The 24,379-nt window shown below is 38.1% G+C and overlaps 3 protein-coding genes across 3 annotated transcripts; all 3 read left to right on the forward strand.

Annotated features, from left to right (window-relative positions):
- The first annotated feature begins 438 nt into the window (after window positions 1-438).
- KCO5 (Ca2+ activated outward rectifying K+ channel 5) lies at window positions 439-4,695 on the forward strand. The gene is made up of 2 exons (XM_089153777.1): window positions 439-1,978; window positions 3,986-4,695. The coding sequence occupies exons 1-2, from the start codon at window positions 912-914 to the stop codon at window positions 4,128-4,130; spliced, it is 1,212 nt and encodes a 403-aa protein (XP_089009903.1). The 5' UTR covers window positions 439-911; the 3' UTR covers window positions 4,131-4,695.
- Window positions 4,696-5,728: 1,033 nt separating this feature from the next.
- Window positions 5,729-7,662, forward strand: LOC149019787 (NADP-specific glutamate dehydrogenase). Its single transcript, XM_089151098.1, has one exon. It carries the CDS (start codon window positions 6,033-6,035, stop codon window positions 7,137-7,139), a length of 1,107 nt encoding a protein of 368 aa, XP_089007224.1. The 5' UTR covers window positions 5,729-6,032; the 3' UTR covers window positions 7,140-7,662.
- Window positions 7,663-10,502: 2,840 nt separating this feature from the next.
- On the forward strand, window positions 10,503-16,533 carry LOC149019788 (uncharacterized). Its single transcript, XM_089153778.1, is given in 4 exon segments — window positions 10,503-10,789; window positions 11,317-11,669; window positions 11,753-13,273; window positions 13,275-16,533. Coding segments are annotated over 3 exon segments (2,292 nt in total). The 5' UTR covers window positions 10,503-10,789; window positions 11,317-11,319; the 3' UTR covers window positions 13,696-16,533.
- Window positions 16,534-24,379: the final 7,846 nt, after the last annotated feature.

Consider the following 24,379-nt stretch of genomic DNA (forward strand, 5'->3'; position numbering starts at 1 on the left):
ATAAATATTTTTTATGATGAATTTTATAAATTTCATTCTAAAGATTCAGGCTAACCAAACAGTTTATTTATGAACCATGACTCCATCGATTTGAAATCGGTGAATCTTTACTATAATAGTGCTAAACATTTGCGCATTCGCAAAAATCATGTCGAACTAGATTTGAAATCCCTAGATATTTTATGAATTATGACTATAGATTTGAAATTTCTAGATATTTGAAATCTTTAAACTCTTGTTAACCAAAGATACCCTTGGTCCATTTATGCATTAGATATTTAATGAGAAAGTATTTGTTTTCTTTTTCTAAATTTCATGAAAAAGTATTTTAATCATTGAGAATTGGTTCCCAAGCGAGCAAGCGTGATAAATGAATAAATAATACCGTGCAGGAATTGGATTCAGATAATCGTGCTTTTGTTTCCGTATTCTTCAAGAACTGCTTTTGGGGTTACACTTCCGTACTCCGAAAGAAACCAATCTTCCAAATTCCAATCCATGCTGTTTTCCAGCCTGGTAATCTGCAACTTCAAAAAAACTATTCGATTCATTATTCAACTAATTTATTATACATTAAAAACAAAATTATCAACATAATTCTTGTTTTTGGGGAGGAGAAAGATCAGAGACTTTAAAGCTAACCTCTGTAAAAGATGCAAGAACAGGCGCAGGGGAGCTTCATTCACACTTTTTCCACTGTAACGGTGTGCTTCTCGTGTCATACTGCTCTACATTAACAAAAAGAAAAGAAATTGAGCTTGGGAAAGAAAGCCAAGCATCGCTATCATGAACTTGATCATCACCCGATCCCTAGACCCGCAGCCTCCATTCTCTACTCTCTTGAACGTTCCTTTCTTCTCACAAGGGTAGAAAAAAGGGAAGTTGGTTGATGCTTGGTTATTACTTATTAGATGGATGGAGAGCTGTTTCGATCATCTCGAGGAGGCCTAGACGACGACACCCACCAACTTGAATTTCATCAATGTCTGCTCCCAAAAGACAACCACCATCAACATCATTCGTTCTCTCCCTCCTTCAGGATTCCCATTTCCCGGCCAGAGACTTCCGAAAATGAAACAGAGATTGTTCCATCGCCACCCTTGAATTCATCTTCCAGTTTCAGTGACTTCAAACCACCATCCGATGGCCGTAAGAAATCCACCCTCCATCGTTCCAAGACCGCCCCGGCCATGGCATCCGTGCGAAACCTTAGACAGCAACAAACCCAGATGCAGAAGCCTCAGTTGGAGTCAAATTCCATCATCAGGCAGGCCGTATTCTTCCTCATCATCTATCTCTTTCTCGGCGTTTTAATCTATTCTTTCAACCGTGACAACTTCTCGGGCTTTGAGACTCATGCCTTGGTGGATGCCCTATACTTCAGCATCGTCACTATGTGTACCATCGGCTACGGCGACATCGCCCCCTTGACCCCGGCCACCAAATTGTTCGCCTGCATCTTCGTGCTGGTGGGTTTCGGCTTCGTTGGCATTTTGCTCACTGGGTTGGTGAATTACCTGGTGGACTTGCAGGAAAACATGATTTTGGACAGCATTCGTGCCGGTACAGGCGCCAGAGGACTCTCGGCAAAGAATTACATCTACGACGTTGCGAAGGGGAGGATGAGGATCAGGTTGAAGGTGGCTCTGGCGCTTGGAGTTGTGGTGTTGTGCATTGGCACAGGTACCATGATCTTTTATTTCGTCGAGCATCTGGGGTTTGTGGATTCTGTTTATTTGTCGGTTATGTCCGTCACTACCGTTGGCTATGGCGACAAGGCCTTCGAGACCTTACCAGGGAGGCTTTTCGCCTGTTTTTGGTTGCTCTTCTCCACCCTCGCTGTGGCGCGGGCGTTCCTTTACTTAGCGGAAGCCAGGATTGATAAGAGACACCGCAGAATCACCAACTGGGTTTTGCAACGAAGCATCACTGTTGAGGATTTTCTTGCAGCCGACGTCAATAACCACGGTTTCATCAGGTACCTTTATGTTCATCCTATTCCTTTCTCTCTTTGGTGTTACGTGAAATTGAATGAATTACTGGTTCTGGTTGTTGATTTTGGTATTTTTTTGTTTGGAAGTTTGTTGTTGATTTTAGTATTTTTTCTTGTTTCGAAGTTGACTTGTATGAGTACATCCGAGGGCTCCAACTGCTCCAAAACCCTGCCCCTGTCTTTTAATTCTAAATACAGGACAAATTTCATTGCCATGGAGCCCAAAAACTATGGCCCCTTAAAATGAAAGAGTAATAGGATTAAATTTGTCTGCAAGTGAAGCTTTTTTCTGGATAGGGAGTTGGGGACAGAGAGGCTGCTGTAAGACTTTTTTTAAGAACGGTTTCTCTGTTCAACTCTGTTTGAATTTTAATGGGTTTTTAAGGCTTACAATACTGAACTGTCCCTCGCTTCCTCTTCTTCTGGTCTCAGCTTTGTCTTGTCTTGTGAGTTCTATGACTTGCCTATTTTCCAACTCAGACACACGATTCGTAATCTTGGCCCATTAAGACTCTCTATTTTAGTTACTGAAGATTTATAGCACTTCCTTAATGAGGATTTTGGCATTTCACGAATCCTGCTTGAAGGTGCATTTGGCGATAAGGGTTATCTTCCACCTAGGTCGGCAAAACTATTCATCTTTACCAAAAGCAATTCCATGAAATTTTAATATCTTGAAGCAGCATTAATTATGCTCTAGATTGAATAATATAAACTCTGATTCTCATGGTAATAGTAATCTGGATAAATGTTGATTCGGACAGTTTGTACCAGTTCTACTGAAAGAGCACCATACAGTTTGTAGTAGTCTCTGCTCTTCTCTTCTCTACAGGTTAGGTTTTGAGGTCGCCATTAACTTTGGGCTTGACATTAACAGACAATAGTTCAAGAATAAAAGTCGTGCATTGTCACTCTCTGAACTTATATGCATAATTTTATGGTACATAATTTATATGCATCAGTAGTTAAGCGTTTCTACCATTATCTTCTCTCTCTGCTTACGTTTTTCAAGAGAGTGTTCACCAGCTTCACCAAGATTGGTGACTTTGGTCCACCATATTCTTCCCGATTGTGAAACCCTACCTGAATTATATGAAAACTAGCAGAAGCTTCTAGTTTATGACAACCATCCACCACCACACACCAAAAAGAATTGTGGAAAGGAAAAAATGAATCTCCTTGTGCTAATTGTCATTATCATTCTCTCTCAGCAATACAGGGAATAACATTAACACCTACTACTTAAGATTGTTGGGTAACAAGCTTGTTTTCTGAGTTGTTAGATACCCAGATCAAGTGTATCCTCCACATTCTTTGCATCCTCGTTCAATAATTGAAAATTTGGTACTTTTTAGGGAGAGAGAACAACAATTTCTGTGTCTTCTGACTAATTGACTTCTAGATATCCAAGAGAAGAACTGAAGGAGTATACAGGAAGCACATGCTGATTTGTCTATAAATCTGAAAACTTACCAATGTTACATGAAAAATTGACTATCTGATGAAGCTGTCTCAGCCCGAAGCCAATCTTATCCGTACTTGCCTACATCTCTGGAACTGAGACGACATTGAAACATTCGAGTCTAGTCTTAGGTCCATCATGTAGGATACAACACAGAGAGAGAGAGAGAGAGAGAGAGAGAGAGAGAGAGAGAATATTTTCTCAGATGGTTTGTGACATCAATTCCATCCCCTATCCAAATGGATCGATAAAATCGACCGAGGTTTTCTACTAGTGATTACCAGATCGGATATCTGAGGCTTTTATCTATGAGAATAGTTCAGATCTATTAATGTTTTTTTTTCCGTTGCCCTTGCATTACCATATGATCAAGATATAATTTGAGAATGCTCAGAGGAAATCCACTACTTCATGTGATTTATTCTTGGAGTGTAAGACATCCTTGTGCAAGACATGAACCAGACTAAATTTTTACCTTCATATTTGGGACAGCTTCTTAATCATTTTCAATTTTTCATCCTGTGTCTCAGTAAATCAGACTACGTCATCTACAAGCTGAAAGAGATGGGAAAGATTAGTGAAAAAGATATTTTGCAGATCTGCACTCAGTTCAGGAAGCTTGACAGCAACAACTCTGGGAAGATAAAATTGCCTGATATCTTGGACTGCTTATAGATGACTGGGAAACCGGGGAAGATAATATTGCCCTGATATCTTGAACTGCTTAGAGATGACAAGGAAACCTGAGAAATTTTTGTTGAGGATTTCTTTCAACTATCTGGAAAGCAGGTTCAAAGGTGGATCACACCATAATTTGGGATAACGAATGCAGATATTCGTTGCAACGCAAAGTCACTGTGAATTTAGGCATAAAAAAATGCAGAAGAAAAAGAAGATGAGTATCCAGTTTTCTTGGAAAGCAAGGATATATGCAGAAGATGTAATTCAAAGTTTGAATGTGGATCATCTCCCAATCCTTTGATTTTTTTTCGTTCATCTCCATCCAATCCAACATAGCCGTTGTCATTTCCCATTTTGCAGCAATTAATGATTTGAAGAGTTTAATAGTAGTAATCTGAACTCGGGTAAGACCGTATGAGGTCTTATAGAGTACACTTGGGCATGGATTTCACCCAAACTCAAAGTGCATGAACCTTCATCGTTGAATAATATCGGTCCCTTTTGTGACATGGTAATCAATCTCCATGCCTCTATAAATTGACTTACTTAATACAGTAGTATCAATACTAATCGGGTATGGTTCATGCTTCATATATATATATATATTGGTAACGAGTTGTTAATTAAGAGCAGAATATAGAGAAAACCTAAAAGTTGAATGTAACCTCCATCTCCTTCAAGCCCTCTTTGTCTTTTATCGTAAGATTGAATGAGTTTCAAAGCCCAAAACTTGTACATAAAAGAATGACCTTCGTGAGCAAATGCTTCCTTCTAGTCTAACCAATTAAGTTCATAAGAAGGTTCATCCATGAACTGAATCCTATTTCAGTATCACTTGTATCCCTAACTAAATGGTTATTTGTTTGTGGGCTAAATTTGCTGATGAGAAGGTGACATCTTATTGCTATAGTTATTGGTCTTCCATGATTCTATTTTTCAATTATTCATATGTGCTATTATAGGATATAGTCTTAGAGTGGTGGTCTCTTGAAAGTATGTTGTCCAAGGAGAGAGCACAAAGAAAAGTTGGAACCAGTGTTTTTTTAATAATATTAAAAATGTTGTTCATAAGAGTAAAACTCACAACCTCTCTGCTGAAAAGTAAGAATCTTATGACTCAACTAAATCACTATTACCACAAAACATGGTGTTTCTTATTTCAAAAAAAAAAAAAAAAAAAAGTGGTGTCAACGCTCCAATCTGTAGCATTTCTAACATTGGACATGGACCAGTGGAGGTGGGAGGAATCCACAAATTTTAAATTTTCCTCTATTTTTTGTTTTCATCATGCAAATGATCCTATTTTTTCATGTCGGTGTGATCATGCAATCATAATTAATTCCTGATAGTTGTCGTTGTGAAAACGAAAACAATCAACTTGAAGTCGTATAGCTATAGCACACAGATTACGATGATGGGATTAGGAAAACGAGGAGAAAACAATGTGCGCAGGGCGAATCCAGCGTCGTCGAGGCCCCAAACGGCCAAACCCACCCAAGGGCCCACTACCACCGAATCGCCGCCGTTTTTTAAAATTTCTATATGCTACTATCTCATTACTCATTAGTCATTAATGCGTACGCGCGCGCGTGTCTCTCTCTCTTTCTCTCTTTCTCCTTCGTTCGCAAGTGGCAAGTGGTATGGAATTCTTTTTTAGGATTCAGTGGGCTTGGGTCGGCGTGCGCGTCTCTTCCGCTTCAAAGAAACAATTTTTAAACATTGTCCAGCCGCCTCCTCCTCCTCCATGTCAAGTATCTGTCTAGGATCATCATCAGAATTAGCGAACGAGAACAGAAGCTAGCTGCATGCGACACTATCAATCTTCTTTAGGTTTTCTGGGGGCTCTGATCTACTACTGTTCTAGCTAGCAGCAACGGAAAAGAAGAAGGAAAAGAGATGTGCAGGTCGACTGAGGATCCCAGGTTCTATAGGAATAGCAGCAGCAGCAGCAGCAGCAGCAGGAGGTTTCGGAGACGGAATCGGCTGGATATCAAAACCTTTTCTCTCAGATTTTCCATCCTCGACATCCCATCTTCTTCACCCACCACCACCACCAATAACAAGGGTTCCCCTTCCCCTTCCCCTCCGAAGGTAAATCCGCTGCCAGGCTCGCTGACTCTCCATTATTTGCCACGCATCAGCGGCAGCCCTCTCGATATAAACGATTCCCCTATCCCTTCCGACTCCCCTGCATTCGTCACCCTCCACCAGGTCATGATGAATTGTCATAGCAGTCACTCTCCCTCTCCACTTGGGGATGATAGTGAATCCATCAGACGGAGACAGGTCGTCGTCTTTGCAAGCAGAGAGCGCATCAGTGCGAGCGAAGGAGTCCAATTTGAAGTGTATTGGAGAGAGGAGAAGGTTCTCAAGGGTGTTTTCAGGAGGAACGAGGAAGACGAGTTCATTAATATTGTTGACTTCCCCATCGGGGCAGCAGGGGACTGGACGGTGGACTGCAGATGCACGCTCGAGAGCCACCCAAGTCTAAGCCTGGGCCTCGGATTCCTCGAGGTTTCCCACGCGCAAGTGTGTATCGAAATCGACGGTCATGGCATGAGCCGCGGGGGAGTCATCAGTAGTGACAAGGTGGACATGGCTGAGGGGATGAGGAGGAGGAACAAAACCAAGAAGAGCAGTAAGAAGAAGAAGAACAAGAGCAAGAGCAAGAGCAGAGGGTTTGTTGTGTTAGAGGAGATACCTGAAGAGAGGGAGGTGGACGACGACAGTGATGATTCTTCTTCCTCCTCCTCCTGTACAAGTTGCTGTTGCGGTGGCGACCCGGAATCGGAGTTGCGGACGGTGGGTGGCGTTGGTGGAGCAGGAGATGGCGAGGAAGAAAAAAAAGGGCAAGGGCAAGGGCAAGGGCTAGAGATGGAGATTGAGGGAGTGAGGTGGGCGGTAGATGTTGGGATATGGGTGTTGTGTCTCGGGGTTGGGTATTTGGTCACCAGAGCTTCCTCTACCACCTTTCCACGACGGAGACGGCCCTTCTTCTTTTAACGATCCGCGACTCAGCCCTAGACGATTTTCATCTGAGTCAAGCATGACGGCTTGTTCGACGTCATTTTTTAGTTCTCAAACCAGCGGAGCTGCTTCTTCAGTGTTAGTTTTACTAGAACAACTCTACTCTACGTTCACACTTTACAGTGTTTTAATTTGTCCAATAACCTTGCGCCAAGCATGTGTTATTGGTTTTTTTTAGTTCAAGAAAATCATGTGCTATAGATCAAGCATAGATATATATATATATATATATATATATATATTTTTTTTTCTTCTTTCTGGCGAAAATCAAGTTTACATTCTTACATCGATCGAATCATAGTTGAAAATTTGAGGCTATGATGTTTATCCAACCCCCTAAGGTGTGATTTTTTATATTAAAATCACAAGCATAATTACAGAGTTTAAGTACCGACATGAGGATATGCTCTTGTACAAAAATCACAAGCATAATCCAAGGAGGTCACATATTTGAACTTTTATTTCTAACCATACTTTCTATAACTAATGATGATACCTTCCATATATCAATTAGTTTTCGAGAACTTTTATTTAGTGATAGTTTCTGGTTTTTGTTATTCCCTTTAGGTCTGCAGGCCCCAAGCACTATAACTAATTGATGAAGACCAAAAAACGAAAACGAAAGGACATTATCCATACATATATGAGCTAGCAACAAGATATTAATTAAATATTTAGGAATCCAATCTTCTCCTTCTTGCAGCTATATTTATTAAGAAATCGATGGAGACTCTCTCTTTCTCTAATTTGTACTTATATTAAGAAATCCAGTCTTCCAGCTAAGGAAGAAAACTAAATAATACAAGAAGAGTGCTTTAATTGTGCATCAACTATATGGCTCTCTTCCTTGTAGGTGGTTGTTAGACAAGTCACTATATTTGTAAAAATGGAAGGTAATTAACAAAAACCAGTTCTATATATATATTTTTTTGGGTAATTAAATGACTATGCACTTTTGTTATTAGTTCATTTAGGTCCTAATGAAAGACAAGCAAAATCAGTTCAAGGTTTGAAAACAAAACTAAGAAGAGAATGATGATGACAAATAGGGAACCAGGGAAGGGAAAGGAAGGAAAAAAAAAAAAATGGAACCCATTGGGCCTAGTTCAACAAGCCAGAGCGCACAGAGGTGGGCCCGACCTAATTGTTGCTGGTTGACCTTAAACTTAGCAAGTAGTGGTGTCACGCAATTGACACCCACTTGTAGGTGGTTGTTAGACAAATCACACATTGAAATAACAAAACCAGTCTACTGGACAAATATTTTTTGGGAATTCGAAGCATAGGGTTTGAAAACAAGCAAGTGATGGTTTGAAAACCTTGTTCAAAGCCCAAACCCATTGGGCCTAGCTCAACAAGCCAGAGCGCACAGAGGTGGGCCCGACCTAATTGTTGCTGGTTGATCTTAAACTTAGCAAGTATGTAAGAAAAATAATAAAAAGAAACAATTGAGCATCCTACAACAAAAGCGAAAATTATATAGAAAGCAAAGTTGCTATTAGTCAATTTCCATTAAAAAAAAAAACCCACTCATTTTATAGAAATCAAGAATTTAGATATTAAATAGTAAAATGACTATTTGATATTTGAATTCATGCTTAATTTTTTTAATTGTCTCTATCAACTACCTAATGCTAATATAATGATTCAAATACTATTTAATGTAAAATTACAAAACGGATTATAACGGGTTGCGGTTTGGTTTAGGGTTGGTGCGGGCTCCACAACCCTCAGCCCATTTAAGGCCCGTTAAGGTTCGGTTCTGGCCGGTTCAGGCTATAATGGGCTCGGTGCTGATCGGTTTTAACGGTTCGGGCTATAAATTGACACCCCTATTAGCAGGGGACTCAAATTGAATGGTGAGAGATCCCTTGTCAGTGGAAAAAATTAATAATAAAATATAGAGTTTTTTTTTTTTTTCATGGTGCTCATTTAAGTTGGGTCTAAAATTTTTATTAAAAAAATTTCAAATCCCCACAATTCACTTTTTATTTTATTTTATTTCTTTCTTCAGAATTTCAAATTATCCACTATTAAATTCTCTGTTAACTTAAAATTTAAAATAATTATTTTGCCCCTGGAGTGAAGAAAAATATAAATCTTGATTTTTATCAAAACTCCACTTAAAATTTTTTTTTTAATTAATAAGAAAATTCCTCGGTTCACTCCATTCACCGCTGTTGTCAAAGACCATTGTTGGCAACCACCCCCTCTTAGCCAGAAAAGAGCAAATTTATAACAAACATTAGTTACAATATCCATGAAAAACTGGAAGCTTTTTCATCAGGCAATGGAGCTGTTCGTACGATTGATCCATCATCAATTGTCTCACTCTCTTCTTCTCTCCTTGGAGTTTCTCGTGTGCTGCATTTTTGGCTAGAGATTCGTCTATATTTGCTCGATTTTATTGGTTGGTCTAAGTAAATTTTTAGGGATTTGGACTAATCAACATCGAAAATTAGATTCTCAATGTTAAACCTGCATTTGAGAAATCGCTGGTGAGCGATAAATCCAACAAGAAAGCATTTTAATTTTTCTCTAATAGATGGAGAATGAAGAAAGGAATTGTAGAGCTCATCCCATGGGTAAGATAGTAATTTTAATTTTAAAGTTAACCCTAAGTAACTTGAAATTTTGAAGAAAAGTTAATAATAGGTAATTTGAAAATTTTCCTATTTAAGTGGATAATCGAAAAATTTAGACCTAACCAAAGTTTAAAGTATTCCAAGATACCATACAATACTAGCCGATACATATTCATATTTGACCCAATTGATACGATACATCTCGATACGTCTCTCCATTGAATAACAATAAAATACATTAACCAGAGCGATACAATAGTCGATACAAGACAATACGTTTCTTAAAATCACCTAACCAATACGATACTTGAAACCGATACTTTAAACCTTGGACCCAACTCAAATGGTGGCCATGAAAAACCTTCAAAAATATATTTAATGAAGAATCCTTCCTCATATAATAATCCTATTCTATCAAATAAAAAAATAAATATTTATTAATTTATTTTTGGATCTTTGGCTTCAAAGCTAGCTAAACGTGGACACCAGGTCTTAATTTTGTAATGTTGACCTACCGTTAGGGTTTTAATGGGTAACTAAACCCTACTTGGGCTCGAAGATGGGACAGGATAGCTTCAACAGGTGCAGGCCAGACTTGAGACGTCAACAGAGTCAAACCTTTCTTATTAACCATAAAAAGAGTAAGAAATAAAAATACAAATAAAGAAAAAAAAGAGAGAAAGAGAGAGAGAGAGAGAGAGAGAGAGTCTAATAATAATTAATAAACTTGCAGTGAGCCAACCCGGGGCGGCTGTTGGATGCTCCTTGGACATTGGGCTAGTTGGAGAGAGAGAGAGAAAGAGGCGAACCCTTGTTGCATCAATCAATGGAGCCAAGAACTACACCGCGTGCAGCAAGCGTGTGATTTTGTAAGATTCACCGTTTTTTAACACTACTATCGGATTCCGGCCCGAATCATGCGACAGTGCGAGAAGAGAACCCACCGAGGAAGGGAAGCCAAGGAGTAGCAGCAGCAGCAGCAGCAGTGAGAGAAGGAAGAGCAAGCAATGCCCCTTCATTAATCGCACTATATCATTAACTGTGAGTTTTTCATCCTCCTCTTCTCTATTTGGAACCCTATGGTTTAGTTTATAGCGTACCCACATAAAAAAGGGTTCTTGTACATTCGATTTCCTTTTCTGCTCGATAATTCTCATTCGTAATACTCAATTGATGGTGCCCATGTTTCTGAAAGCAATGAAGGATTATCTATCGAGTTTTCTTTTCCTTTGCCTTTTTGCGATTTTTACATGGTTTAAAGTTGGATGATTTGGTGTTATTCTATATGTACTTTTCCCCTTACCTGGATCTGCAATGTTTCCAATTTTTTCTTTTTTCGCAAGAAGAATGGATTCTTCGCGTGTTTGCCATTTATAGATTTTACTTTGGGGTTCTCGTCGTCAGATTTTTCAGACGTTTATTTGTTTTGAACCGGTCGCTGTTTCCCTCTTTCATCCGTGAAATAATTCACACAACTTTCTCTGTCCATGTTGTTTAGATGATCTTCTCTTGATATCTTAGTGCTTGGCACTATGTCTGAATAAATTTGTGTATTTCACGTTCGCTAGGGTATGGCTGGGAAGACCACCATGATTGCTATTTGTCAATCCGGTGGTGCGTTTGTGACCGCTAAAGATGGTTCCTTATCATACACCGGGGGAGATGCCCACGCTATTGATATTGATCAAGAAACGAAGTTTCATGACTTCAAATTGGAGATAGCCGACATGTGGAGCTGTGACATTGATTCCATGACTATCAAGTACTTCCTCCCAGGAAACAAGAGAACTCTCATTACTGTCTCCAATGACAAGGACCTGAAGCGCTTGATCAATTTCCATCGGGATTCTGTCACAGTGGATGTCTACATCTTGACAGGAGAGAGTGTTGCCCGTGATGTCTCGAATATGCCTGCCAGTAGGTAGTTATTCTTGGATCTTCCTTAAGAGTTTACCTCTTGATTGTGGATTGAAAGAACTCTCATGGGTACACTTGATCATGCAGGTCAAGCAGGACCACCTTCTCTGAAGCTGTGGTTCTGGCGGATGCTCCTGTTGATGCCCCCATGGATATTGTTGATGATGCTCCACAAATCACCTCTGTGCCAAATAATAATACTGCTGTTGTTGATGCCTCTATTGACATACCTCTTGCTACCTCTCCTGCAAGGCCTACTCTTCCCTATGATAAAGATGGAAAGAATCATAAAGCTCCAAAATCATGGGAAGATGCCATAACTGGTGTGGACCAGCGATTTAGTAATGTTCAAGAATTTCGTGATGCCTTGCATAAATACTCCATTGCTCATGAGTTTGCCTACAAATTTAAGAAAAATGATTCTCATCGTGTGACTGTGATATGCAAGTCAGAAGGTTGTCCATGGCGGATACATGCATCAAAACTGTCAACCACCCAGTTATTCTGTATTAAACGAATGAACCCGACACACACATGTGAAGGAGGAGTTGTGACTGCTGGATATCGAGCAACCAGAAGCTGGGTGGCTAGTATTATTAAGGAGAAGCTGAAAGAGTCCCCAGGTTACAAGCCCAAGGACATTGCTGATGACATTCGAAGAGAATATGGGATTCATCTAAATTACTCTCAGGCATGGCGTGGGAAGGAGATTGCAAGGGAACAGCTTCAGGGATCATACAAGGATGCTTACAGTCAGCTGCCTTTCTTTTGTGAGAAGATAAAGGAGACAAATCCTGGTAGTTTTGCTACGTTCACAACCAAAGAGGATTCAACCTTTCATCGTCTCTTTGTTTCATTCCATGCCTCTTTGTCTGGTTTCCAACAGGGATGCCGCCCTCTCCTTTTCCTCGATAGTACGCCGTTGAATTCAAAATACCAAGGAACCTTGTTGGCCGCAACAGCAGTAGATGGAAATGATGGCGTTTTTCCAGTTGCGTTTGCAGTTGTAGATGTTGAGACTGATGATAATTGGCGCTGGTTCCTACTAGAACTAAAACCCGCTGTTTTGGCATCTCGATCCATAACTTTTGTAGCAGATAGACAGAAAGGGTTAAAGGAGTCCTTGGCTGAGATATTTGAGAATGCATACCATGGTTATTGTCTTCGTTACCTTTCTGAGAAGTTTAAGAGGGATTTGAAGGGTCAGTTTTCTCATGAAGTGATGCGTCTCATAATTGCAGATTTTTATGCGGCTGCTTATGCACCCAGACTAGAAGGATTTCAGAAATGTTGTGAGAGCATCAAGAGTATGTCTCCAGAAGCTTACAATTGGGTTATACATAGTGAGCCTGAACATTGGGCGAATGCATTCTTTGGCGGTGCTCGGTATAACCATATGGTGGCAAACTTTGGAGAAATGTTCTACAGCTGGGTTTCAGAGGCAAACGATTTGCCAATAACACAGATGGTGGATGTGATACGAGGTAAGATGATGGAGTTAATCTACACTCGTAGGGTGGAATCCAATCAATGGTTGACAAGGCTAACTCCATCAATGGAGGAAAAGCTTCAAATAGAGACAATGAAAGCAAATTCCCTTGAGGTGCTTTTTCTCACCCGGTAGCATATTTGAAGTTCGTGGTGATTCCGTAGAAGCTGTTGATATTGATCATTGGGACTGTAGTTGCAAAGGATGGCAAATTACAGGTTTGCCATGCTCCCATGCTATTGCTGTTTTTCAATTCATTGGTCGGAGTCCATATGATTATTGCTCTCGCTATTTCACCACTGAAAGTTACCGTCAAACTCATTTAGAGTCTATACACCCAGTTCCAAACATGGACAGGCTTACACTGAAAGAATCAACTCAGATTGTGGTAGTAACTCCTCCTCCCACTCGTCGTCCTCCAGGTAGACCAAAGAATAAGCAGATTGGGTTGCAGGTTTTAGCTAAACGACAACTACAATGTAGTAGATGCAAGTGTATTGGACATAATAAAACAACATGCAAGGAGTTATTGTTAGGGTGATGGACTTTGTAAGTATTTGTACTGTTAGGACTTTGCAGTTGTCCATTTGTGTTAGCTTTGATCATTATTTTACATGACAGAGGCCAGTGCTAATGCAAGGTAATTTATTTGGTACTTTCTTAAGGGATTATACATGCAATTAGTAAGTACCAACTTCTGTACCTGCAACTCATGTGTCTATTGATTCCTGTTGCATGTTCATCATGATCAGCATCATTGGTAAGTCCTAATGTCCTGCAAAAGCAAACACCTCATTTGTACATGCTTGAGTCTCATGTTTGATAGGTGCGGGGTTGTGAGGTTACCCTGAAACTCATTTGGCTTTCCAGCCTTGTCATTGTCTGTGCAATAACAGTTTCCTTCTGGTGGAACATATTTTTTTTGGCGTACTGAGTTTGGGTCATTCAACTAATAAATATGGAGGCCTTTTCTACAATGGCTATGAGGTGGAAATCCTTGATCTGCTTTGGATCCCTAAACAGTTTTCCTTTGAATGTTGTAAACAAGTCTGTTGTAGGTTTCACGAACATGAAGTAGACAAGGGAAATAGAAATCAGAAAAGAATACCGTTCGTATAAACAACATCCAGGTTACTGATTGTAGTGTCACAGCCCAAGCTACCTTGTATGTGAATGCCCAGAAGATGCTGCTTGGCCCAAGACCAGGTTGCATGAGAAGAAATAATCCAGCATTCCCATGTTTCTTTGTTTTTAATTTCAGATCTGGAAAGTGGGCTTAGCTTATATTGTAAGTTTATATTTTTGTTTCTTTCTATCTATGTTATTATAATTTTTGTCTAACAATATCTAAGAGTTACTTAGACATGAAGTTATTCTTTGTTTATTTTCATAACTTAAGTTGACGTATTCCTGTAAAGCTCAAAAGAAAATTCTATATGACTGTCGTTCAACCTGTTATGATGTATGGTGCAGAGTGTTGGGCCGTTAAAAAACATCATATAGATAATCTCAATGTAGTAAAAATGAGGAGGCAAAGATGGATGAGTGGCAAAACTGGGAAGGATAAGATAATGAATGATCATAATGGAGTTGGCTTGAGAGTCGCTCCGATAAGTGATAAGCTACGAGGAAGTAGCTTGAGGTGGCATGGCTACATTCATTACGGAGAAGTGATATAATTCAGATTGAAGGAATTAGAAGAGCTAGGGGCAGACCCAAGATAACCTTAAGTGGTGAGAAAGAATATGCATAGCTTAGGTCTTGTATCTAGCATGACCTCAAACAGAGCTGATTGAGAGGCAAGAATCCAAGTAGCCCACCCCATTTAGTTGGGACAAGGCTTATTGTTGTTGTAATAAATCTAATATAGTGTAATAGACACTGCGGGGCTCCCCGCCTTAGAATGAAGAATAATTATATTGCTCTTGGCAACCCATTGGCCTAAGAGAAGCTGCAAAGGGTGAGATGCCTATGCTCAGTCTCTAAGATAGCTACCTATCTTCCAGTTTCTTCCTCTGTTTCCTTTTAGTTGCTATTTCCATATCAGTTTCTACATACTGAAGCATAGATTGTAAGGGATCAACCCGGGACCAATTAACCAAGACCTGGTGTGAACCAGTCAAATTTGGATAAGGTCCAACCAAATAAGTTGCAGGGCCTTCTTGAGGGCTAGGGTTGATGGTGTGGGTTGTGGTGAAGCTGGTTTAAGGTAGAATATGTGGAGTTTTCTAACTAAATCAGGTGTCTGAATCTGGAGGAATGGAGGATTTTTAGTAAAAATAGGACTGAATGGGTAAAAAGGTAATTTCAGGCAATCAGTTAGGTGTATGGGAAAATTTGGAATGAGGTCTCGCTTAGGTTATGGGAGGATTTCGATCAAAATTTCAGCAAGTTTTAACTGTTGGATTTGGCTGGGCATAACTTCTCGTGAAAAACACCTTTATCCTTTTAGACAGCAATTACAGGTTTTCAAAACAACAGCTTGAATAAAATTGGATCTGTGGATATTAGGGTTTTTATGAAATTCTTTGGCTGCAAAGGGGATGCAGCAAGAATGACAATTGTGGATTGAATTTGGAAGGATTCTAATGGTGAATTTGGTTTGTGCAGGTAGGTTTTATAAAGCTAGATTTCCGAAGATGAAAATGGGAAAAGGCAGGCTAGGGTTTGGGGAATTTGAGGGTCAGGAACAGAATTGGGAGTTGGGGTGATGCAACTCATTCACTGTTTGCTGAATCAGCTTGGCAGCGGTTTGTTAATGGCTGAAACTGATGAAGACTCAAACCTGAATGTTGAAATTTTAAGGTGTTCTTCCACATAGTTGAAAAGGAAGCCTTTTATTCGAACCTCCTTGGCTTCACACATACATGGAGTCAAATGGATATACTTAACAATCTGACCAGAGTCTAGACCACACACTAAACTGACCTCACAATGGAGGAAGAAGGCAGCAGCAGCAGCAGCAGCAGCTTGCAAAGGAATTTCATTAATCAGATTCGTGTCAATAATGTACCTGTACCCCCAACCTTATAGAGAAGACTAAAAAAATAGACTCCTATACTAAAACAGAAAGGCCCAACTCCTTAACCTATTAGTTAAATTGACCCGGAAAGTAGACTTGAAAATAGCACTGGATTTATAAAGTCCTAATCCAGGCCTACTAGAATACTAGCCAACCCAAAACAACTTAGTTTAGCGAACTTACTATTTTCATACACAAAACATAATTACTCATATTTTAGGCCGGTAAGTTGACCTTTTACATAGTAAACCCATGGGATGGGAGGCCTGACATGTATAAAGTCCAAGTGATGTAAAACCAGTTTTAGGGTTAGGTGTAGTAATGGAATTTTCCCTAAATCTAAGGCCTGCTCAAGAATTCCAGCAAAGAGAAAGGTTATTCTAGAGTGTATAGGGTGTTCTATAACTCCATGCTGTAATCCTTAAGTCAGGTCTGAAATTTTAACAAATATCTGAAAACTAGGATCCGGGGTGGTTCGGCTGGGGTGGGAAAAGGGCTGTGCTTGCTGCCTTGACTGTTCAGATCTTATTTTAATGATTCTAGAACATAGGGGAGGGTCTGAATTGTGGTGGACTTGGGATTCATATGTTTGAAAAATAAGTTGCAGAAATTTAGAGGATGAAGATGGAAGTGCAGAAATTTTAAAAGAGTTAGGGATAGGGTTAGGAGTGATTTGCAATCCAAGTAGGAGGGAAAGGGGAGGCAAAGGGGGGGGGGGGATTAGGGGTTTAGCAGGGTAGGGGTGCTTCTGTTGCTGCAAGGAATAAGAAGCTAAGAGGGGGGAGAATGGGGGAGCCATGGGGTAGGAGGAAGGTGGAGAGGGGCTGGGAGGTGTCGCAGGGATTAGGGGAGAGGGACAGGGGAGTCGTAGGGGTGAGGGAGGCTGCTGTTGGGATGCAGCAGCAAAGGGGAGGGGATTACCTAGGTGTGCAGGATTGGGAAGGGCAGGTGAGGGAGTCAGTTATGTCCTCTCCATCAGGTCCCAGTTTCTGTTAGATCTGCTGGTCAGTTTGGTGGATGTTACACTCGTTCTGTTTTCATATTCTACCAAAATATTCTGAGACCCTGATGCAGGTAAGTCACATGGAAGCTTATTCCTTGAATTGGGTTATGAATACATCATTACGGCTTTCATTCCATGTGTTTTGCCTTGAGTCAGTCTGTTTTTCTCTTCGGGAAAGTATCATTCACCTATACTTCCGATTTAGTATCAATAACCATGCCTACAGCTTGAACCATGCTTCCTCCACTCAGGCCATGAAAAGATGCTGCTAATTGGTGGCATGACACTCTATTTTGCTTTTAGACCCCAAAATACCGTCTTTTGTTTGATGGCATGAGGAGAATATGCTTTTCACTATTGGATCAGGATTCATCTGGTTGCATGCAGGTTGACATATGACAATGACTTCAGTTTTACCTGTGATGCATTTGTCATTGTGGCCAATCCTGGTTTTTTTTTTCTTCTTTTTCTGTGAGCTTTAGTCCTGTTGTAATGAAGGATGCGTCAGATCTTTTTTTTGTGCTGAAAAGAAAAGAAATCTGTTTAGGCAATGTTCCTGTTTTAATTGTGTGTAGTCTTTTGCTTGGAGGGAGGAAGTAATCCATTCAGTTGAGTAGATGTGACCATGTATGAGAAGTGATCAATTTCTTTGGGAAGCTTTTGTGGTGATGCTGGAAATTTTGCTCTCTGATATATTTGTTTGCGCGATCTTAACTCGCCCATATTGTATGCTATTGTTTGTTTCTGTTTTGTTTTCATTGAGTTGAGCTATTTGTTTCTGGGTTTTTGTCTCTTGGTTCTGGCGACCTACTAATCTTACTCTATTTTGACTTGGTAATAGCGAATTGTCATCTGAGGGTGGATGTTTAACCTTGTACATATGCAAAGGGGTTTGTAGTGTTAAATTAAAGCTGATAGAAGCAGAGAGGTTCCCAAGCCATGCTTGTGTCATTCTTTCCAGAAGCAGCAGCCTGGTTTCATATGGGATAAAGTACACACTTCAACAATATCCTGATTATGTAAGTAGCAGATGCTAGGGTTGGTACGACCGACTAGTAATTGGCTCTGCATGGTTCTTGATGGAAAAGCAACATGGTTGGACACTTGTGCCGCTGTGGGGTGGGGTGGGGTGGGGTGGGGTGAGGTGCATCAGTTAGGTAGGACTAGGAGAGGGGTTGTCATCTGCACATCTCGAGGGGCTTTTTTGTGGAGTTGGGCTGCACGCAGTACGACATGGGTTCGTTTATCCTGTAATTATTTGGTGCTGATTTGCGAAATAAAGGTTAAATTTTTTTGGACAGATGGAGCCGAGGATCTTCTTTCATTCAGGTCTTTCTCCAAGTAAGAAATCCAGGTGTAAAAGTGAAATTTCTTGAGAAAAGAATGATCGAAGAAGTCACTGGAGAACAAGTCACGGATGCAATGCAATGTGGCGGATTAAAAAGACCAGTTTTACTAGAAAATGAGATGGTCCTCTTGTTGGGACTGCTGCAATAAACACCCAATATCAATTATGTTTGCTGAGTTTCACTCACTCTTTGTTCAAGCTGAAGCCATCTTCTGATGGGTTAATGATTGACCGAAACTGCCCGGTGGGCAGCATATTTACTTTTGGTAGCTAAGAAGATTTTCATTTCTGGGAATTTAATCAGGTCTATTTTTGACAAAGAAATATACTATTTATTTCTCTCTAGACGAAGGACACGTGTCTACCAGTCACATCCAAAAGTTCATATTAAATTAAAATTTTTAATTTTTTTAAATTTATCTCAATCTTTGGATGTGATTGATGAAAATGTGTTCTTCATCCAGAGAGAAATAGATGATTAATTTATTTGTCAGAAATGGACTTGATAAAATTTTGGCTGCTTTGACCTATCTAGCTCATCCTAGTGAGGAGAGGAATGGCGGACACGTTATAAGATGGGCTGGAACTGGAAAGCACAATTACCGATTTAGGTGGTCAGATATGCTTCATGGTGTGTGCTTGAGCCTTAATAAGACCCACAAACGTGCCCCAAAAAAAAAAAAAATTTGAAAAAGAAGAAAAAAAGAGAGGACCATAATTGGAGGTGAGGACTTGTTTAGGAGGACCATGCAATCCTAGTTGCTACCTGCTACCATACACCAAGTTCATTATTATATTAGGCGGAATTATTTTTTTGGTATTGTTCAATAGTATTGTGGTTGGATTTAGCAAATGAATATGCATAAAAGTAGAGGTGTTGTTTTTGGGAATTTGTAGTTTTTTATATATTAAGAGATAAGAATTACAAAAGAAGTATTGGTCATTGTTGATTGAGCAATCTTTTTTTGCGGTATGTTGGTAGGTAGAGGTATTATTAATATTTATTAGTATGAAAACAACTTGAATTTTGATTTTTCGTCTCGTCTTTCACCAACAATAATGAAGAAGAAGGAGAAGAAGAAGCAACAGCGCCAACAACATCAACATCAATGCAAGCCTGTGGGCATTATCAACCGTGTTTTTGTATTTCCCTCTATCTATCTGTGTTTGCAACCACACATTTTCAATCTAGTTTTAGTTGTAGGAAACTTGTGACAGTTATAGTACTTTAGACACCCACATCACCCACGCAAGGCTTACTTACTTGAGGAGAGGAGGTATGCGTTAGGTCCTCCCAAATCCCAATAATTGGAGAGTGAGATCGAGCCATGAGGATAGCAATACATAATGTATTAATTCTTTGTTAATATAATTGAAAATGTTTTAAAACAAGGCTATTTTCTTTATCATTGGATGTTAAGTTGTAGAAGTAACAATGATACGTTGAGAGATAATTAACACCATAATTAACTAACTCTTCCAGAGAATATACTTTATTTTTATTTTTTTCAATTCACCCACTTGGAATTTACCCAAAAAAAAAAAAAAAATCACCCCACTTGGAAGAGAGAATCTCCTATAAATCTCTTAATTTAATTTTGATATTCTTCTTCTTCAAGAGGGAAGAGGGAAAAGGGAAAAGGGAAAAGAGAGTCCGTTAATTAATTTATATTTTATAAGAGACGGTGCTGCCTGCTGGGTCGATCTAAGGGGGTTAACTAGTTGGTATTCAATGTGTGAAAGGTATCTGGATTTTATATGGTAGCTAGAAGGTAGAAGAAATAATTGTTTTATGCATCTTCTAACTTGTAACTTCTAACTTCTAATCAATCAAGAAAACTGGCCGGTGAGAGTTTAAGATTCATTTTCTCAGTGAGTATTGTGTGTGTCATTGAATCCCCCAACAAATGTGTTCAGAACCAGAAGCTTCTTAATTTAATTATATATGTAAGTGACTACGTGAGTGAGTAGGTGAATTTCGATCAATTTACAACACGTTATTCATGTGAGAAGAGAGATCAATCAATTCGCCTGTAGATCGATCTAGAACTACAACTGACTTTGACTTAGTGTGTTTGTTTGTCTAATTCATAAGCGCTTATCAATTTACTCTCAAAAACCATGCAAAGTCATCACCTTTCTTTCTAGATGGAGATCGAGAGAGATGCATTCAGTTTTCACACCTTCAAAGCATGCATGGATGCGGGTGTGTGTATATATATATATATATTCTCATGAAATGAAATGAATGTTTTTGAGACAACCATTCTGGTCAGAGATCTCTAGCTTCCGCCAAACAAACACAGACGCTTTGGTTTCAGATTGAGACGATTTTGTGTTTTCGATTCCGTTCATATACATTATACATTTTTATATCCCAACTCTTACTATATGAGATTATGAGGTCATCCCAATTCCGGAAGAGAAGAGAAGAGAAGCATGGCAGATAGATAGATAGAGGGATGAGACATAAAATCTTTTTTTTTTCTTCCTCTCATTTAGATCAGTCAATTGGAAACTTATTTCTTTTTTCAATAGTTTATTTATTTTATCACATGGCAAATGATCGGTCATAATTTACCGTTGAAAAGTAACACTATATTAAAATTGATATTGTGTATAAATCTTACCCCCCCAAAAAACAAAAAAAATATGTCAGAGTTTTTCACTGACTTGAATGATTGAATCCAATAACCTTTTCTTTGTTTTTTCATATTTCATGCAATCATCATACAACCAAGGAACGAAATTTCGCCCCCAGTTTTGTGGATATTTTTGGTCAATAATTTGGTAAATTTAATGCAAATATGTGATATATTTGAATTATTTTCTTATATATTTTTTCATTTAATTTAAATTATCCTACCTAGCCACATTTAACATGTTATCTTCTGAGGCCTACATCATTTGGACATAATTGTAATGATTTTCCATTCACTTTGAAGATTCTATTACAAAATTCATTCATAATTTAAATTGTTTATATAAATTATTTCATGTATACATTTTTACCTAACTACATTTGGTAAAATATAATTGTAAGATTACTCATTAATCTTGAAGATTTTATATGAAATGTCTTCCTAATTTGAATTACTTTCATAAATTATTCTATGTAGATTTTCTTCCTAATTACATTTAGCACATTTCCTTTTGAGTCTTGAATGATTGGGATAGAAATTTTGATGTATAATCGCAAGAGAAATCCCCTAAAAATTGCAATAATAGTATAAAAATCGAAAAAAATAATAACAAAATATCAATATTTTCGATATATCGTGATATATGGCGAGATATCACTGATTTCTTGGCGATATCTCACAAATCTCATTTCGCCCCCCCCCCCACCCAGTTTCGGTTCGCCAGGGGGCAATATCACCGAATTTCAGCAATAAGTTGTTCCTTGCATACAACACCCATTATTTCTTTCTCTCTACCAACTAATTAGTTTTGACTTATAATATCTTATATTTTAAAATAGAAGACCGAGTTTTTCCACATTCAATTAGTTGAGAGGTTTTAATGCAAATCATATCAATATAGGAGAAAATTGGTGTAAGACAATATTACAGGTTAATAAAAATATTCTTTTATATGCAGGGGTGGAGCACTGGAACATGCAGAGATGGACATCTAAGGTCTGTCAATTTTGGAAGAGGAAACGGAACTGGGATCTTGGAGAATATGCTTAGGAATTTGCAACAAGGGATTGAAATTGCAAACAAAAGTGGCTTTAAAATAGATGAAATATGGAGAAACAATTCGGACATAGCAGATCTACTACCATGGCCTTCAAGACAAACATGGACTCTTCAAGAACTACAATTCTGTTGGAGTTGGCAACAACGACAAAAATCGGAATATAAACTTTTCCCAAATCCAGTGCTCCAGACGTTTTTTGAGGGGTATGCCAGTATGGCAGCCATCTTACAGGATAATTGTAATAGAACAATTTACAAGATTTGTAACTGTTATCAGCCGTAATATAAATGTAATTTTCCTTTTTCTATCCAAAAATAAATAAATAATAAAATAAAATGTTGAGAGCTTCATAAGATGTTAATTAATGATGTTGAAATCATATCATATGGAGAGTTGGAGGCATTCTTAACTTTTGTCTTATGAAAAGTCTGTCATTGTTAATCACCTTAAAATGTTAACCTGTTAACTCTGAAGTAGAAAATAAAACTTTTCATCAAAACCAACTGTTTTCGTTATTATGAGCCAAAGGGGGGGGGTAGGGGAGGAGAAGGAGAAATTCGGAAAGATTTGGAGGAATGAAAACTCAAATGTAAGAAGTCTTTAACTCTATCCCTATATCGAAAGTTATCATGCCAAAAGTATATATGTGTAGGGTGAATTATAGTCCAATATTCTATTTTACCTTCTCCTTGGTAAAATATAATATTTTTATACTCCAATATTTTTATTTTCTCCTAATGGAGAAAGGAGGTAATTAAGTTGCTGGGCTTTTCTAGGAAATCAAGGTGAGGTTGCAGTTGATGGACCGTGGCATGTTATATATTCATACTTTAGGGAAGGAAATGATGTTGCCATTACACTTTCCTAATATGTTATTTTATAATTCTTTATTTCTACTTAATTGCCATGCTTGTTATAAACAATATTGATTGTAGATGTTCATCACCCTTAAAGAAATAATTTTCAAATGAAGATTTCAATCACCTCAATGTGCAATATTGACGATTAAGATCACAACAATTTATCCTTTCATTTCAAGAATATTTTATTATGTGTAAGAATCATATACTGTGTTTTCTTGTAAACTCTGATATTTTCATATAAAATAAATTATTATTTTTACTATAAATATGTAATACATACATACAATTTAATGGAAAGTTCGATTAATTATGTTCTAATTTTCTTCATTGTCTTTAATATATCTTTTTCATTTTATAAAAATACTATAATTTTTCTCAATAATACCTAAATTTGGTAACTATTATTCATATTTTAACTAAGTATCTAACATTGACTAACAGATGCAAACAAGATATCCGGAGCTTCTCTTGGGTAAGGCCCGGCCACTAAATATCTAATGATATGATCTGTATATATATATATATATATTGCTACAAATGACAAACAGATGCAAAGCCAGATTCATGACACCTTTTAAAAAAATTAGCTATTTGTTAGATAACCCCTAATTTAAACACTTTTTATTAATATAATTAAAAATCTTTTAAAATCAAAGATGATATTTTCCAAAAGTAACAACGATGATGTATTGAAAGATTAACACCATAACCAACTCTTCCATAAGAGAATATTATAGTTTCTTTCTTTCACATCATCATGGCCGGCCGGCCAGGCAACTTATTTCAATTCATGGATACATATAGATGTATTGTAAAAATATGATTGTGTTGTACTAATTCAAATGCATATTAGAGATCCATTTGATGTATTTTATGAAAAACCTACACCACCATTATTTATTTATTTATTTAGTTTCTCATGTTGATGTTGGAATTGTTTTTATGTTTTTGAAATATTATTTTGCATTCGTTTAGTGTAAATGGGACCATGATATTTTCTTAACAAATGAATAATCATTTAAATAATTAGTTGAAATTAAGGATAGTTTTTTTTCTTTCAATTCACCCACATGGAAGAGAAAACCTCTTAAAAATCTCATAATTTATTAATTATGAGATTCTTCTTCTTCTTCTTCCGTAAATCTCATAATTTCTAATAATTAATGTCTGTTGATGGAGAAACCGTAACACCTTTAATTCTCTTTTATTTTACCCCGAATATCTACAGTATTTTTGAAATTATATTTGTCAAAATCTTCTGTTAAAAAATATTTTAGAATTCTCCAA

This window comes from Hakea prostrata, chromosome 4 (genome assembly GCF_041222555.1).
Source record: "Hakea prostrata isolate BN-2017 chromosome 4, UWA_Hpros_2, whole genome shotgun sequence".
In the NCBI taxonomy this organism is placed as follows: domain Eukaryota; kingdom Viridiplantae; phylum Streptophyta; class Magnoliopsida; order Proteales; family Proteaceae; genus Hakea; species Hakea prostrata.

What these genes read in the sequence shown, in the direction of transcription:
- KCO5 (XM_089153777.1), top strand. Translation starts at nt 912, where the DNA reads ATGGATGGAGAGCTGTTTCGATCATCTCGAGGAGGCCTAGACGACGAC. An exon ending in AATAACCACGGTTTCATCAG is followed by an intron (nt 1,979 to 3,985) that starts GTACCTTTATGT and finishes CCTGTGTCTCAG; the next exon opens with TAAATCAGACTACGTCATCT.
- LOC149019787 (XM_089151098.1), top strand. Translation starts at nt 6,033, where the DNA reads ATGTGCAGGTCGACTGAGGATCCCAGGTTCTATAGGAATAGCAGCAGC.